This window comes from Aquarana catesbeiana, linkage group LG13 (genome assembly GCF_042186555.1).
Source record: "Aquarana catesbeiana isolate 2022-GZ linkage group LG13, ASM4218655v1, whole genome shotgun sequence".
Classification (NCBI taxonomy): Eukaryota; Metazoa; Chordata; class Amphibia; order Anura; family Ranidae; genus Aquarana; species Aquarana catesbeiana.
In genome coordinates, this window is record NC_133336.1 from 122,576,590 (window position 1) to 122,590,125 (window position 13,536).

Here is a 13,536-nt window from a genome sequence, read left to right on the forward strand (position 1 = left end):
TATTGGGCATATTCCATTTGTCCTATTAGCCAGGAAATTGTTTTTTTTTGGTGGCTATAATGTCGACTAGAAGGGTGTCAGAATTGGCCGCCCTTTCTTGCAAAGAACCTTTTTTGATTCTTCATCAGGAAAGGGTGGTCATGCGCCCTCGTCCGGATTCTTTACCAAAGGTGGTTTCCAAATTTCATTTGACTTAGGATATCGTTCTACCTTCCTTTTTTCCAAATCCTAAAACTAGGGAGGAAAGGTCGCTTCACTCGATGTGGTGAGGGCGATCGAAGTTTACTTAAAGTTATCAGCTTCTTTTCGGAAGACTGACTGCCTTTTTGTCCTGACGGAAGGTCCTAGAAAGGGACAGCTGGCAACAGGTTCAACTATATCTAGGTGGATTCGCCAGATTATTATCCAGGCGTATGGATTAAAGCGCAAGGTTCCACCTTGGGATTTAAAAGCACACTCCACTAGAGGGGTTAGTGCATCATGGGCAGTACGTCAACAGGTGTCTATGGCTCAGGTTTGTAAAGCGGCCGCTTGGTCTTCAGTTCATACGTTCACCAGGTTTTACCAGGTGGATGTTAGATCTCAAAAAGAAACTGTTTTTGGCCACAGCGTGTTGCAGCTTTATAGTCTCTGGCCCATTTGGGCTTAGGGATATTGCCGCCCCCCCCCCCCCCCCCCCCCCCCAGGTGCATTGCTTTAGGACATCCCAATTAGTTATTATTATGGTGCTCTGTGTCCCGTGATGTACGATAAAGAAAAATGGATTTTTAATACAGCTTACCTGTAAAATCCTTTTCTTGGAGTACATCACAGGACACAGAGGTCCCTCCCCTCTTTTCTGGGATCGTCATTGCTTGCTACAAAACTGAGGTATTTCCTGTATAGGAGGGGTTATATGGGAGGAACCGTCTTACTATTGGTTGCCGGTGTCCAATCACCTAAAGGTAGCGTATAACCCAATTAGTCATTATTATGGTGCTCTCTGTCCCGTGATGTACTCCAAGAAAAGGATTTTACAGGTAAGCTGTATTAAAAATCCATTTTTGATCATGCTCAATAAACTAAAAAACAGAGGGTGTAATACTATAGCTGGGGATTGTGGCAACCCAATAAAAGCTCTTCCATGTTTTGTTGACTTAAAATTATTCCTGAACAATGATGTTGATGGCTAAAGAGAAAGAAAATTGAAGATATCGCCTGCACGTGTACCATGATCTCTTCAGGTGATGTGTTATAGGTACACATTACTTATCATGTATGTTGTGAACATTGAAAAATTTATATTGGATGCTAGGTCTGCTTTAACGTAATTTCTCTCAACTTTCCATAAATGTAGTATTACCATCTCCTTAGCTTAAAAAGTTTAAAAGAAGGAAGATTCTTGTGTGCACAAAAACTTTAAAGCGTAGCATTGCTGGTGAAAATCTCTTGTAAATGCTGTTTTTCCTGTGATTAAAGGACTTTCACGCAGTTCTCTTTAACCATATATAATAAGTCTGTTTTCAAAAACCAAAATATAATCCAACTATTCTTTCCACGTCACATTTTGTGTTTTCTGCGGTCCAGTGCAGTTTTGAGTGCCTTCATGATTTGTTCTTTGTTATTTATTACATTGTACCTATTCACCTCTACCAACCGATCAAAGTCATTAGGCTCATAGGTAAAGTTTTTTGTCCGGTATGGAGAATCTTTTCCTGATAGTACGAAGTTCCCGTAGGCCATCTCGCTATCTGTTCCTCGGAGTATACCTGTAATAGAGGAAACACAACAGAAGTTATATTTGAATTAACAAAATTTTAAACAAAAGGTCCCTAAAATCTTTAGAACTGGGATTTGCAAACTGTATGGCACTGAACAAATTTTAATTAAATGTAGGTAGAAACCTAATGTGGTAAAGCAGAATATTTTTTAAAACAATATTTTGTATCCAATATTCTGAAGTGATAAAAGTAAATGGATGCAGAGCTCTCCTCAGGGAGATGGAATTGTCAATCAGCGTGAACAACACTGTATGAGTACCTTTACAAGCGGTTGGCTATGGTCTAGCCTTTTGGGATGGTGCTGCGGTGATCAAGCTGAGCTCATCTGCAATCAGCAGGACCCGATGTAAGGGGATGGGTGTCAAGCCCGCTGGATGGAGTCGCCCACCGGCCGCTCACAAGCAGTGTCTCCCAGCCCAATGGTTGAGGAAGAGCCCTCCGGCAGCTGTGTGGACAGGCAGGAGGAAGGGCCTGAGCATGCCATCATCAGCTCGGGGGGACGCTAGTCCAAGACAAGGCTTGATGAAGAGGTAAAGATGGAACATAAGTCGGGGGAGAGAGTTGGTTGCGGTTGTCCTGACAACGCATTTTGGGGCCTGGCCCTTTGTCAAGTCATGTGACTAAGACAGCCAATAGATTTTAAATAGGGGCTGGCCGCAGGAGGGATCATGATCTTAAAGGAGCAACAACTTATTTTTAACCACTGCAGCACAGTCTCCATTAAACACAGCTAACCTACTGTAACAATTTATACAAATAAACCTTTTTAAATGATATGGAGGAGGGAAGAGAAGAAAAGGAGGGGAAGAGAGTAACCAATGATAAAAGTAATTGAACTAAGATATAAATCGTAGTGATTCTATATGGCCATAGCATGACATGAATGAAATTGACAATGACATGAAAATAGGATCAATTGGTCCAGTTACGTTTGTAATTACTGGAAAGCAGAAATGGACGAACAAGGTGAACCTACTTGATATGGTGTGGACTCAAAGTGAAGAATAAAAATAAATGATCATAAGTACAGTGGGGATTGGAAGTGTGGGCACCCCAGGTAAAAATGTGTATTAATGTGCATAACGAAGCCAAGGAAAGATGGAAAAATCTCCTAATGGCATCAAATTACAGATTAGACATTCTTATAATATGTCAAAAAAAGTTAGATTTTATTTCCATCATTTACACTTTCAAAATTACAGAAAACAAAAAAATGGCGTCTGCAAAAGTTTGAGCACCCTGCAGAATTTATAGCATGCACTGCCCCCTTTGCAAAGCTGAGACCTGCCAGTGTCATGGATTGTTCTCAATCATCGTCTGGGAAGACCAGGTGATGTCAATCTCAAAGGTTTTAAATGGCCAGACTCATCTGACCTTGCCCCAACAATCAGCACCATGGGTTCTTCTAAGCAGTTGTCTAGAAAACTGAAACTGAAAATAGTTGACGCTCACAAAGCTGGAGAAGGCTATAAGAAGATAGCAAAGCGTTTTCAGATGTCAATATCCTCTGTTTGGAATGTAATTAAGAAATGGCAGTCATCAGGAACAGTGGAAGTTAAAGCAAGATCTAGAAGACCAAGAAAAATATCAAACAGAACAGCTAGCAGGATTGTGAGAAAAGCAATTCAAAACCCACGTTTGACTGCACGATCCCTCCAGAAAGATCTGGCAGACAGACACTGGAGTTGTGGTACACTATGCCACTATAAAGAGATACTTGTACAAATATGGTCTTCATGGAAGAGTCATCAGAAGAAAACCTCTTCTACATCCTCACCACAAAAATCAGCGTTTGAACTTTTCAAATGAACATATAGACAAGCCTGAGGCATTTTAGAAACAAGTTCTGTGGACCAATGAGGTTAAAATAGAACTTTTTGGCCGGAATGAGCAAAGGTATGTTTGGAGAAGAAAGGGCACAGAATTTAATGAAAAGAACCTCTGTCCAACTGTTAAGCATGGGGGTGGATCAATCATGCTTTGGGGTTGTATTGCAGCCAGTGGCACAGGGAACATTTCACGAGTAGAAGGAAAAATGGATTCAATAAAATTTCAGCAAATTTTGGATGGTAACTTGATGCCATCTGTGAAAAAGCTGAAGTTAAAGAGAGGATGGCTTCTACAAATGGATAATGATCCTAAACACACCTCAAAATCCACGGGGGATTACATCAAGAGGCGTAAACTGAAGGTTTTTTCATGGCCTTCACAATCTCCTGACCTCAACATTATTGAAAATCTATGGATAGACCTTAAAAGAGCAGGGCGTGACAGACAGCCCAGAAATCTCAAAGAACTGGAAGACTTTTGTAAGGAAGAATGGGCAAAGATACCTCAAACAAGAATTGAAAGACTCTTGGCTGGCTACAAAAAGCGTTTACAAGCTGTGATACTTGCCAAAGGGGGCAGTACAAGATATTAACTCTGCAGGGTGGCCAAGCTTTTGCAGACGCCATTTTTTTGTTTTCTGTAATTTTGAAAGTGTAAATGATGGAAATAAAATCTAACTTTTTTTTTACATATTATAAGAATGTCTAATCTGTAATTTGATGCCATTTGGAGATTTTTCCATCTTTCCTTGGCTTCGTTATGCACATTAATACACATTTTTACCTGGGGTGCCCAAACTTTCGATCCCCACTGTATAATGATGAAAACATAATTAGAAAATACAAAACCATATACCCCTCAAAATGAAAGCGTCACAGTGAGTAGTACCTGTCGCATTCCTTGAGATGTGACAAAGGGAACGTACATGACGCTATAACCTCTGGTGGATTAAATTGTATGAGGACTATATACATCTGTGTGTGTGTGTGTATATATATGTGCAGTCCAGCCTCTCTCAACCTTTTTTTTACTTTTGTGACACCCTTTAAAAGTATGCAAAACCTCAAGGTATCCTAGTCTAAAATGTAAAAAAACATATGTTATTTATTAATGGAAACCTGAGCCACGGGCAATGCACATAACCACTTTCATTAAATTAATTTCACATCAGAAGCCCCCATTCAAATCAGAAGTCCCCCATCAGAACTCCCCCTTCACGTAAGATGCCCCTATCATGTCAGAGTTCCCCTTTATGCTACAGCCCCCCCTTTCATGGCAGAGGGTCCACATCACATTAAACTCCCTCCTATACAATGAAAGTCCCCTATTACATCAAAAAACGCTCCTTTACATCAGAGTTGCCCTATGCATGAGTTTCCTTATCATATCAGCGTTCCCCTTATCACAAAGCCAACCAGGCGCCCCTATCACAGAGCCCCAAATCACACATTTCCCCCATCACAGAGCCCCCCTCCAATCACACAGTCCCCTCTTTACATCAGAGCTCTACTTTTCAGTTCCAGTAGTGCAGCAGAGGGTCGGAGGTGGACGAGGCAGACTATAGTTTTCTTCTGAATGCTGGGGATGGCCTTGCATGCCGTTTGCCTGAAATTCAAGTCAGGTGTTGCTGTGATGCGTATGAGCTGGACACCATCACCATAGCAATGAATAATGCTGTCCAGGGCAAACGGTGTCCCATGCTTGCAATAACATGGGGGAACCCTTATGAAACTGATGGGTAAATTGTCATTATTATTGGTTCATATCTAAGGATGAATCCTAAGCCTGGTTACCTTAGCTGACGTCATACTATAGGAATGTCATTACCAAGCCCTTCAGGAATGTGATATCTTCCTTAAAGGGCAATACTACTTTTGCTGAGTTATAATTGGTTATTACTTACTCACTAGTCCTGTATTTACAACAGCCAAAACTGGAATAAGGTAGTGCTGTCCCAGAGCTGCAATATGCACGTGTCTGGGTTAATCATCATGCCAAGCTGGAAGGCTTGATTCACATCTATGCATGTTGCTTTTGAGCATTTCTGCAGTGCTTTTTGCTGTGCTTTCCACCTTTTTTTGCTGCGATTTTGCAACGATTTGCGCTTTTTATGTTTTTTGTTTTAATGTTTTGTTGGGCATATTTAACCACTTTCTGCCCGCCATATAGCAAAATGATGGCAGGAAAGTGGTATTATCCTGACTGGACATCATAGGATGTCCAGCAGGGTAAGCCCATAGCGCGAGGACGCATAGTCATCAGTGGTGTGATGTCTGACCCACCGGATCTCCGATCTAGGTAAACAGCCTATGACATAGGCCAGTGATGGCGAACCTTGGCACCCCAGTTGTTTTGGAACTACATTTCCCATGATGCTCATGAACTGTGCAGTGTAGTTGAGCATCATGGGAAATGTAGTTCCAAAACATCTGGGCTGCCAAGCTGCGCAATCACTGACATAGGCGCTTTACCATGCGATCAGCTGTGTTCAATCACAGTGTAAACAGGAAGAGCCGTTTTATCAGCCTTTCCTCCACTTGCACTGACAGACGTGAGTAGAGAGGGGTCTGCGCTGATAATGAGTGCATTGATTATCAGTGCAGAACCATCAAGGATGCCCACTGGAGACCACCAGGTAAGCCCACCAGGGATGCCAATCAGTGTCCATTAGGATGGCACTCTGTGCCCATCAGTGATTGCCTCATCCGTGCCCGACAGTGCAGCCTCATCAGTGAAGATAAAACTTACTTATTTACAAAATTTTGTAACCAAAAATTTAGAAAAAAAAAAAAAAGGTTTTTTGTTTCTTTTTTTTATTTGGAGCACAAAAAATAAAAATGCAGTGGTGATCAAATACCACCAAAAAAAAGCTCTATTTTTGGGAAAAAATGTGTTTCATAGGAACCTATGTTAAAAAGGTGTCCTGCGTTTCTGCAAAAAGCATGAAAAAATGCATCTGTGTGAATGGAGTCGAAGAGGAAATCCTTGCCAAAAATGGCACCTATAGCTAAGTATTCATGTTACATTTTCCAATATTATTACATTTGTTATCTTTATCTGTTGGACTTGATCTCTAAGGCTATGAGAGCTTTCTGTTCACCGGCTGAAAGAGAGGAGAGGTCCCTATAAACAACCTGGTAGAACGTCCCCACATAGGGACCTTTGAATTGAACTAGAAAGAAAATAGATTGTGGCCTAAAATGGGTGTGTGTTATGCTTTGGTTTAAAAGATCTTCAACTGGTGGAATGGTTAAGTGACCCTCCTCCCACCACTCCATGAGAACTTTAAGAATGTCCTCATCACCCACTAAATCAGGAGGTAAGGAGTCAGAGGTACTGGGGGTCAACATCTTCCTCAGCAGTGGCCTTGTTGCTATCTTTTTCATGGTTAGCGATATAATGACGTTTGACCATCAAATTCCGGATGAATTTGTTTAATTCTTTAAAACAGAAAATTTATTGGCCACCGAATAAGGTGGAAAATTGAGGCCCTTCCTCAAAACAGAGCATCTCTTTTTTTTGTCTCTCTTGTTTTCCTCTGAATTTTCCTTTTTCTATCACTGTGTTGGTGTGAGGCACTTCTGATAAAGAATTGGTGGTAATTGGGTCACTGTCTTCCTGGATGGGGATTGCTACAAGAACCAATATCGCCCTCAGTCCGTTTTGACCTGGGGTGGGCTCCTTCCTTTGTTTACATGTTCAAGTCCCTCAACAAAGGACTATATTTGTTGGAGGTAGGGATAGGAAATGTGACAGGAAAGTCTGAACCCATAATGGTAGTGGGAATTGAGGGAGTAAGTGAAGTACAGTTAACACCATTATCTGAGCTGCCTGGAGGATTTTTATGAAGCATAAGATTAGCCCATGCTGGCATAAGGGTGACCCAGGGCTTGGGGAGCAGTGTACCCTATGCTTTTGCAAAGGGGTAATTATACTTTTTTATTTTCTTATATATTTATGTGCTATGTACTTTGTACTGAGTAATATTTTCTTCATATTTACTGAAAAATATGGTATATATTTACATAAATTTAGCATTTTTACACAGCAGCTGATGGACAAGTGATCCCAGTTCTGAGCAATTACCTGGTTCTTTATATGTGTGGAATGTGTCATTCACCAAGGGAAAGTGAACTACTATGGGAGAGCGCGGATTATCTTTGTCCATGAACACATAGCATTCCTTTGGCTGTTGCTCGTCCTGCTCACTCACAGTAATAGAGGGAAATGCAATGCCCCTCTCCTTGCAGTATTTTCTGGTTAGATGCAGCACCTGGAATGCAAATAATACAACTGTACCAAAAAGCATAGTTAAAACCTATAAGTGCACTCCTAGTTATATTTCACATTTAAAGCAAACATTTACTTAACATGTAAAAAAAAAAAAAAAAAAAAGCACAAGGGATAGTACTTACATTTAATGTAAAGTGTCCCTTGTGCTGGGGTCAGCTGTCTTTGTCGCAATCCAAAGTCCTTTTCCCCTCCCCTCATCAAAAGTTCCGGATATACCCATCGTATGGGCAGACTAATGAAATGTCCATCTCTTCCATTCATAGATCGCTGTTCATTGATGGAATCTATAGTACAGCTTCTATGAATGGAGGGGAGGGCGGGTAACGGTGGGCATAGTTGGGTCTCTTGATGAGTGCAAGTGTCAGGAATGGATTCACCTGCTGGTGGCACTGTGGCTCTCAGACCTCTAGGTTTCAGTTCCAGTGTCCACCAGCGGGTGTTTCCCAACAGCCAGCAGCTCTTACTAATTAGTCATCACCTGAGGCTGGTTGCTGGGAGGATATTTAATCCTTTCTGCGCTACTCCCCGTTTGCTTGGTGTTTTGTCCATGTGCCCCTTTATCTGTGAACCTTGTACCTGTACTCTTTTTCCTGATCCTTGCCTGCCTGCTTGTTCCTGTTCCCTTGTACCCTCTCTCTGTCCTGGCCTGCTCCCTCTGCCATGCATCTGCAATCTGCTATGCATGACCCCAGCTCTAAACCGGACTACAATTTTTTTCAGCCATACCCTACTGTCTGTACATCGTTATTTAGTTGGTTTATTGTACCTTTTAATAAACCACATTATTTTATACTATACTTGCACCTGGTGTTTTCTGTGTAAGTCTACACATTTTTGGTCACGCCTGTTTAACAGGATACTAGCATTTAGTATCCGTGACAGGTCCAGGACATATATTAACTGCCGCAGCACCAAAAGATTACCACTTTGGGATATGAGGGGGGTCTGATGACTTCAGATTTTCATTACATGTATGTACTGTGCATTGTGCAGATTTCTAAAAAAAAATTACCTAAACATAGGCTAAGGCAAAAATGTTTTTTTTTATTTTGATTTTAGATAGAGGAAGGAATTGTTAAAACTCCTGGCAGCAGTTCTTTTCCATCTTTGCCTCTTTCAAGAGATTTCCTTTTACTTGCTTCATGTAGACATAACAAGAAGTGAAAGGACGTTTCTCGAAAGTGAAGGAAATGTCCTCTTGGACAGTTGTCGCCAGGACAAGCTTCTTCAGTGGAAGGTTTCCCATTTATTCCTGTTCTGGTAGCAACTCAAAATGTTGGATTACCCCCTCACAATCAGTCCCGCTGACAATGGTCGCCAGGACGGATCGAAAAGGTGGTTCCTTGCGCCAGCTTGTACATTATTACAGAAAACAGGGGCCCATAGAAAGAACTACAGAGTGCAGTAGGAGACCAGGAATTGAACATAACCAGAAATTTGTAAAACCGCAGCTCAGCTGTCTGTTTTTGTTGTCGCCCTCCCCAGATGGCGGCTGCCCATGTGAAAGAGTCCTATCTCACCTCAAATGGAGCCTGCCATGAGTAGTTAAAGGACAATATGACATCAACATCCCTCTCAGGCTGTAAAACTAACGGAAAAGGAGAGTTGATAGAGAATCCTCCATCCACAAGGTATAAATTCTCTTCCATAGGAGTTAGTTGATTGGGAAAAGCATCCAAATGATTTCCTGAAATATGGACAGTACATAGTAAGCCATGTAAAAAAGGACTGCACTTGAATTAAAAAATATAATTACAATTTAAATGAGGTTCTATCTAAAAATATATATATAAAGAAAGTATAGCCACTATGTGCACCAGGTACTGTCGGAGATAACAAGGCAAAGTCTTTATGTCCTCATACCTTATACTGGCCCAACCAAGAATATACAATCAATAAAGGTGAATTAAATTCCAAGGATTGAGACAAGGTACCTCTCCTATGACATGACCCTTGAAAGGTTACTGAGCCTTCTTCATCAAAAGACCTTTATGCCTAGTACCCACGATGAAAAAATCGGATGAAAAATCTGATCATTAATACCCAGCTTTCATGACAGTTCATGCAAAATTATCCGAAGGAACAAGAGCGAAATGTTTTTTGTACGATACCAGAACAAACTATTTTCATTTATTCAGTACAGTATTTGTCCGGAAAAAAAAAATGAGTGACCAAGATCACTCATACTCTGAAATGAAAGAATACTGTCATATAAGAATTTTCGTAACTTTAGCAATCCAATGGTTCGATATAAGACTAGCATGCAAAAAAAAAAAAGGGACGGTCATTCATCCGAAATTCTCATTGTATGTATGAGGCTTTAGCATGTGATTAAAGGCTTACAAACCTTTGACACGTGATCTGTCACACACAAAATACTACTGATAAGACCTGGTTCCTCTGCTGTGACAGCATCGCCCTTGGTCTTAATATTCAAGAGATAGCGAGCAGACTATGAAAGGCAAAGTGGTACTTTGGTGCTGTGGTACTTAGGCATTTGTTTTATAAGGTAAGGATGAGCCACACTTGTATTTGCTAGTTTTAGGTTCTTAAACAGTTACATACCTTTCCAAGCCAGAAATTCTCGTACTCCTTTGTAGTCTTTGTAGAGGTATAAGCCCCTGGTGAAGTTATATCCTTCTCCTGCAGTGAATCGGGATTTAAAGAAGTCCTGGAAGATACTGGACACTATACCACCTGGCATTACCAAACGGGTCTGTAGCCTAGATGGGTCCCAGTGGAATTTTCGACAATCATCTTAAAAGGAATTTTTGATTTTTAGTCTGGTGAAGCAAATTAATTTATGCAATACAAATAACACCATTTATTTGTGGCGTGGCACTTGTGGGTACAAAGTCTTATCATGATGCATATAACCTTCTTTGCACTTTCTTAGGTCCATATTTAAACTAAAAATTCAAACAAGGGTATTCTAATCATAGAGATAAGTCGCACAATTGAAGTCATAGTTTTGCATCATCTTTAAACCCATGTTAAGACAGTTTACTCACTACTTTGGACAAACCAGAAGCATTTACAGCGGTTTTGCCTGAACGTTCTTACCTATCACTCGGATGACATCAGTTAAAGAGTTAAGCCAGAGGATACCTGTGCCAGCTGCACGAGCCCATATTTCATCCAGGTTTGCAGCAAAGGCACTGCCCCAGACCCCTGTAAAGAGAGGGCAGTAATCAATAGGCTATTAGCACTTTCAGAATTACGTGGAAAAGAAGAGGAAGGGAAATCTTTTGAAGTAATGTGTTTATTGTACTGGCTACCAGGGCTGGTAATTTGGGGGGGGCGCCATGCAGCAGCATGCAGAAGAATCTGTGCACAGAATTCTCAGGCTATCACACCATTCTATGATCCAATCTGTTGTTGCTACAGCCTGTCCAAAAACGGGGCTGAAGATGCACCCATACCTATTGCCTGCTCCTCTCTACAGCGGCAGCTAGGCTTGCCACCTGTCCAGTTTTCTCCCGGACAGTCCGGTTTTTGAATGATGTGTACGGGTTTTCATCTGCCCCAGACCCGGACACATCATTCACATGGCCTGCACTGAGACAGACATCTGATGTCTTCCCCCCTCCCTGATGGCAGCCTGGTTCAGCAGAGCAGAGTGAATCAGTGAATCAAAGCTATCAAAACGCCTCCCCTCCTCCTTATCCGCTCTGTATATATACACACACACACACACACGAGGAGGAGGGGAGAGAAGGAACGCGCTGATCTCAGGTCTGTAAAAAGTTTTCTATACTGTGTAGATGGACAGGGGGAAGGGGAGAGAGTGGCTGAAAAGGAGGACAAGGTAGAAAATATGTGGAGGGATTAGGAGGCTATGTGCTGGGGGGCTTTGGCAGGGGGAAGACAATGCTAGAAGTGTGGATTGGATTTGAAATCTGACAACCTCTCCTAGCACTCTCTCTCCCTTTCCAAAGCACCCCCCAGCACGTATCCTACCCCTCCCTCTTGCACTGGCCCTCTTCTTTTACAAACCGCCCCACCCCCCCCCCTTACTAGCACATATGGACACAGGCTGCATATGATGGGCACAGTGGCTGCATATGATGAACACAGGCTGCATGTGATGGGCACAGTGAGGCTGCAATTGATGTTTTGTTTTTCAGAACTTTTTGCGCGCCCCCCAAAATTTTGAGCACCAGCTGCCACTGCCCCCCCAGCAACTATCTAACTTTCCCCACCCCCTGCTAGCACTAGTCCTCTCCGCAGAACATATCTGACCCCTGCATTCCGTGCAGAACACTCACAATTCAGCCATGCACACTGTTTGCTGCGGTGAACCATGCGCCACATTACTACTCTCTCTTAGGCCACCAAAAGTGTCCCAGGTCTTTTACAATCTTATAGCTTTATACCCCCCCCAAAAAAAATGTCAGCCATGTCCCTTCACAAACGGGAGAAGAATTCTCTCTCCCGGGCTTGAGGCCTTCTCAGTCTGGATGGTTAGATCGGGGCTGCCTGTCACAGAGCTCCTCTACAGGTGGGTGGAACAAGAAGACAACAGAACACAGCAGCCCCGATCACTGCTTCCCGCCTTGCAGACATCACCGCTTACCCCAGCATGAAGATGGATGTCAGACATGTCTTCTTCACCTGTGAGTCCCGACTACTCTGCTTTCCAAACTACCTTCCTGTGCCAAAAACCTGCCCTATACTTTGCAGAGCAGGTTTACTGAAAGAAAAGGTAACATTCCTTATATTTTAGGAGTATAGTGGGACTTTTCATTTGGTACATGGATGTATTCTGTGGAGTGTGGAGAAACACTGTTCCATTGTGAGCCTTTGCTTATCCATCCAGCATTTGTAGAGGAGATAAGGAGGACATCCAGTGCTCATCTAACTTCCACCTAGCTGTCCCTAATTCAGAACTTATTATTTGCCGGGTACAAAGAAAAAAAAAAGACCTGTCCTTATTAAAAATTATGATATAGTGGTGATGAAGCACAGTGCCAATTCTCCCCGCCCCTTGCTGCTGGAAGGAACACAGCCGAATATGTAAGTTTCTATCTTTCCTCTGTGCTCTGCATGTGTGAACATGGCAGCGTCTGTTCTGCTTCATTCATCCCCTGCATCCACATTACAGCTCAGTACAAGTACAGGAAATGTGCAGAGATGGAGGAGCTGTCCTGAGGAGTGAGCATAGAGCTCTGTACATGTGCAGGCTGGGGCAGTACTGGGGATAAATGCTGGGAGTTTGTAGAAGCTGTAGAATCACTGTATTTCAGCAAGCTGCAAATGTCATGGAGTTTATTGGGAATCAGCGCTCCCTGTGTCAGAGGTTTCTCAGTTTGATTTCAGGAGTCCTATAGCCTTGTAAAGTATGTTCTGAATTAACCAAGAAAACGACCAGGAATGTAGTAACCGTTTAAACTGTCAGGATTACTTAACTCCTAGCAAACCAAACATTTCACAATTATGATCCTGTTGTTGGCCAGAGAGGACAGGTAAACAACTCACCTGCTTCTACAGCACCAATCCCCCACCAGCCAGATTGGCAAAGGACATTCCACAGTGTCAGCATGGTAACAATCTCAGGTGATTATTTCTCTGCTCTCACCAGCAACAGGATCACAAGTGTGAAATAGACATTAAAGGGGTTGTAAACCCTCATGTTTTTTCACCTTAATGCATC

At 42.2% G+C, this 13,536-nt stretch overlaps 1 protein-coding gene across 2 annotated transcripts in view; it reads right to left on the minus strand.

The window, feature by feature from the left end:
* Window positions 1-675: 675 nt before the first annotated feature.
* The window catches only part of PLA2G4F (phospholipase A2 group IVF), a 145,367-nt gene continuing 132,506 nt past the window's right edge, over window positions 676-13,536 (minus strand). For both annotated transcript variants that reach the window (XM_073609670.1, XM_073609669.1), the window contains exons 16-20: window positions 10,947-11,054; window positions 10,449-10,640; window positions 9,404-9,570; window positions 7,677-7,863; window positions 676-1,748 (exon numbers count right to left, since the gene is read on the minus strand). In XM_073609670.1, the coding sequence (XP_073465771.1) occupies window positions 1,540-1,748; window positions 7,677-7,863; window positions 9,404-9,570; window positions 10,449-10,640; window positions 10,947-11,054 (863 nt within the window). In that variant the 3' untranslated portion in view covers window positions 676-1,539. The remainder of the gene's footprint in view (window positions 1,749-7,676; window positions 7,864-9,403; window positions 9,571-10,448; window positions 10,641-10,946; window positions 11,055-13,536) is intronic.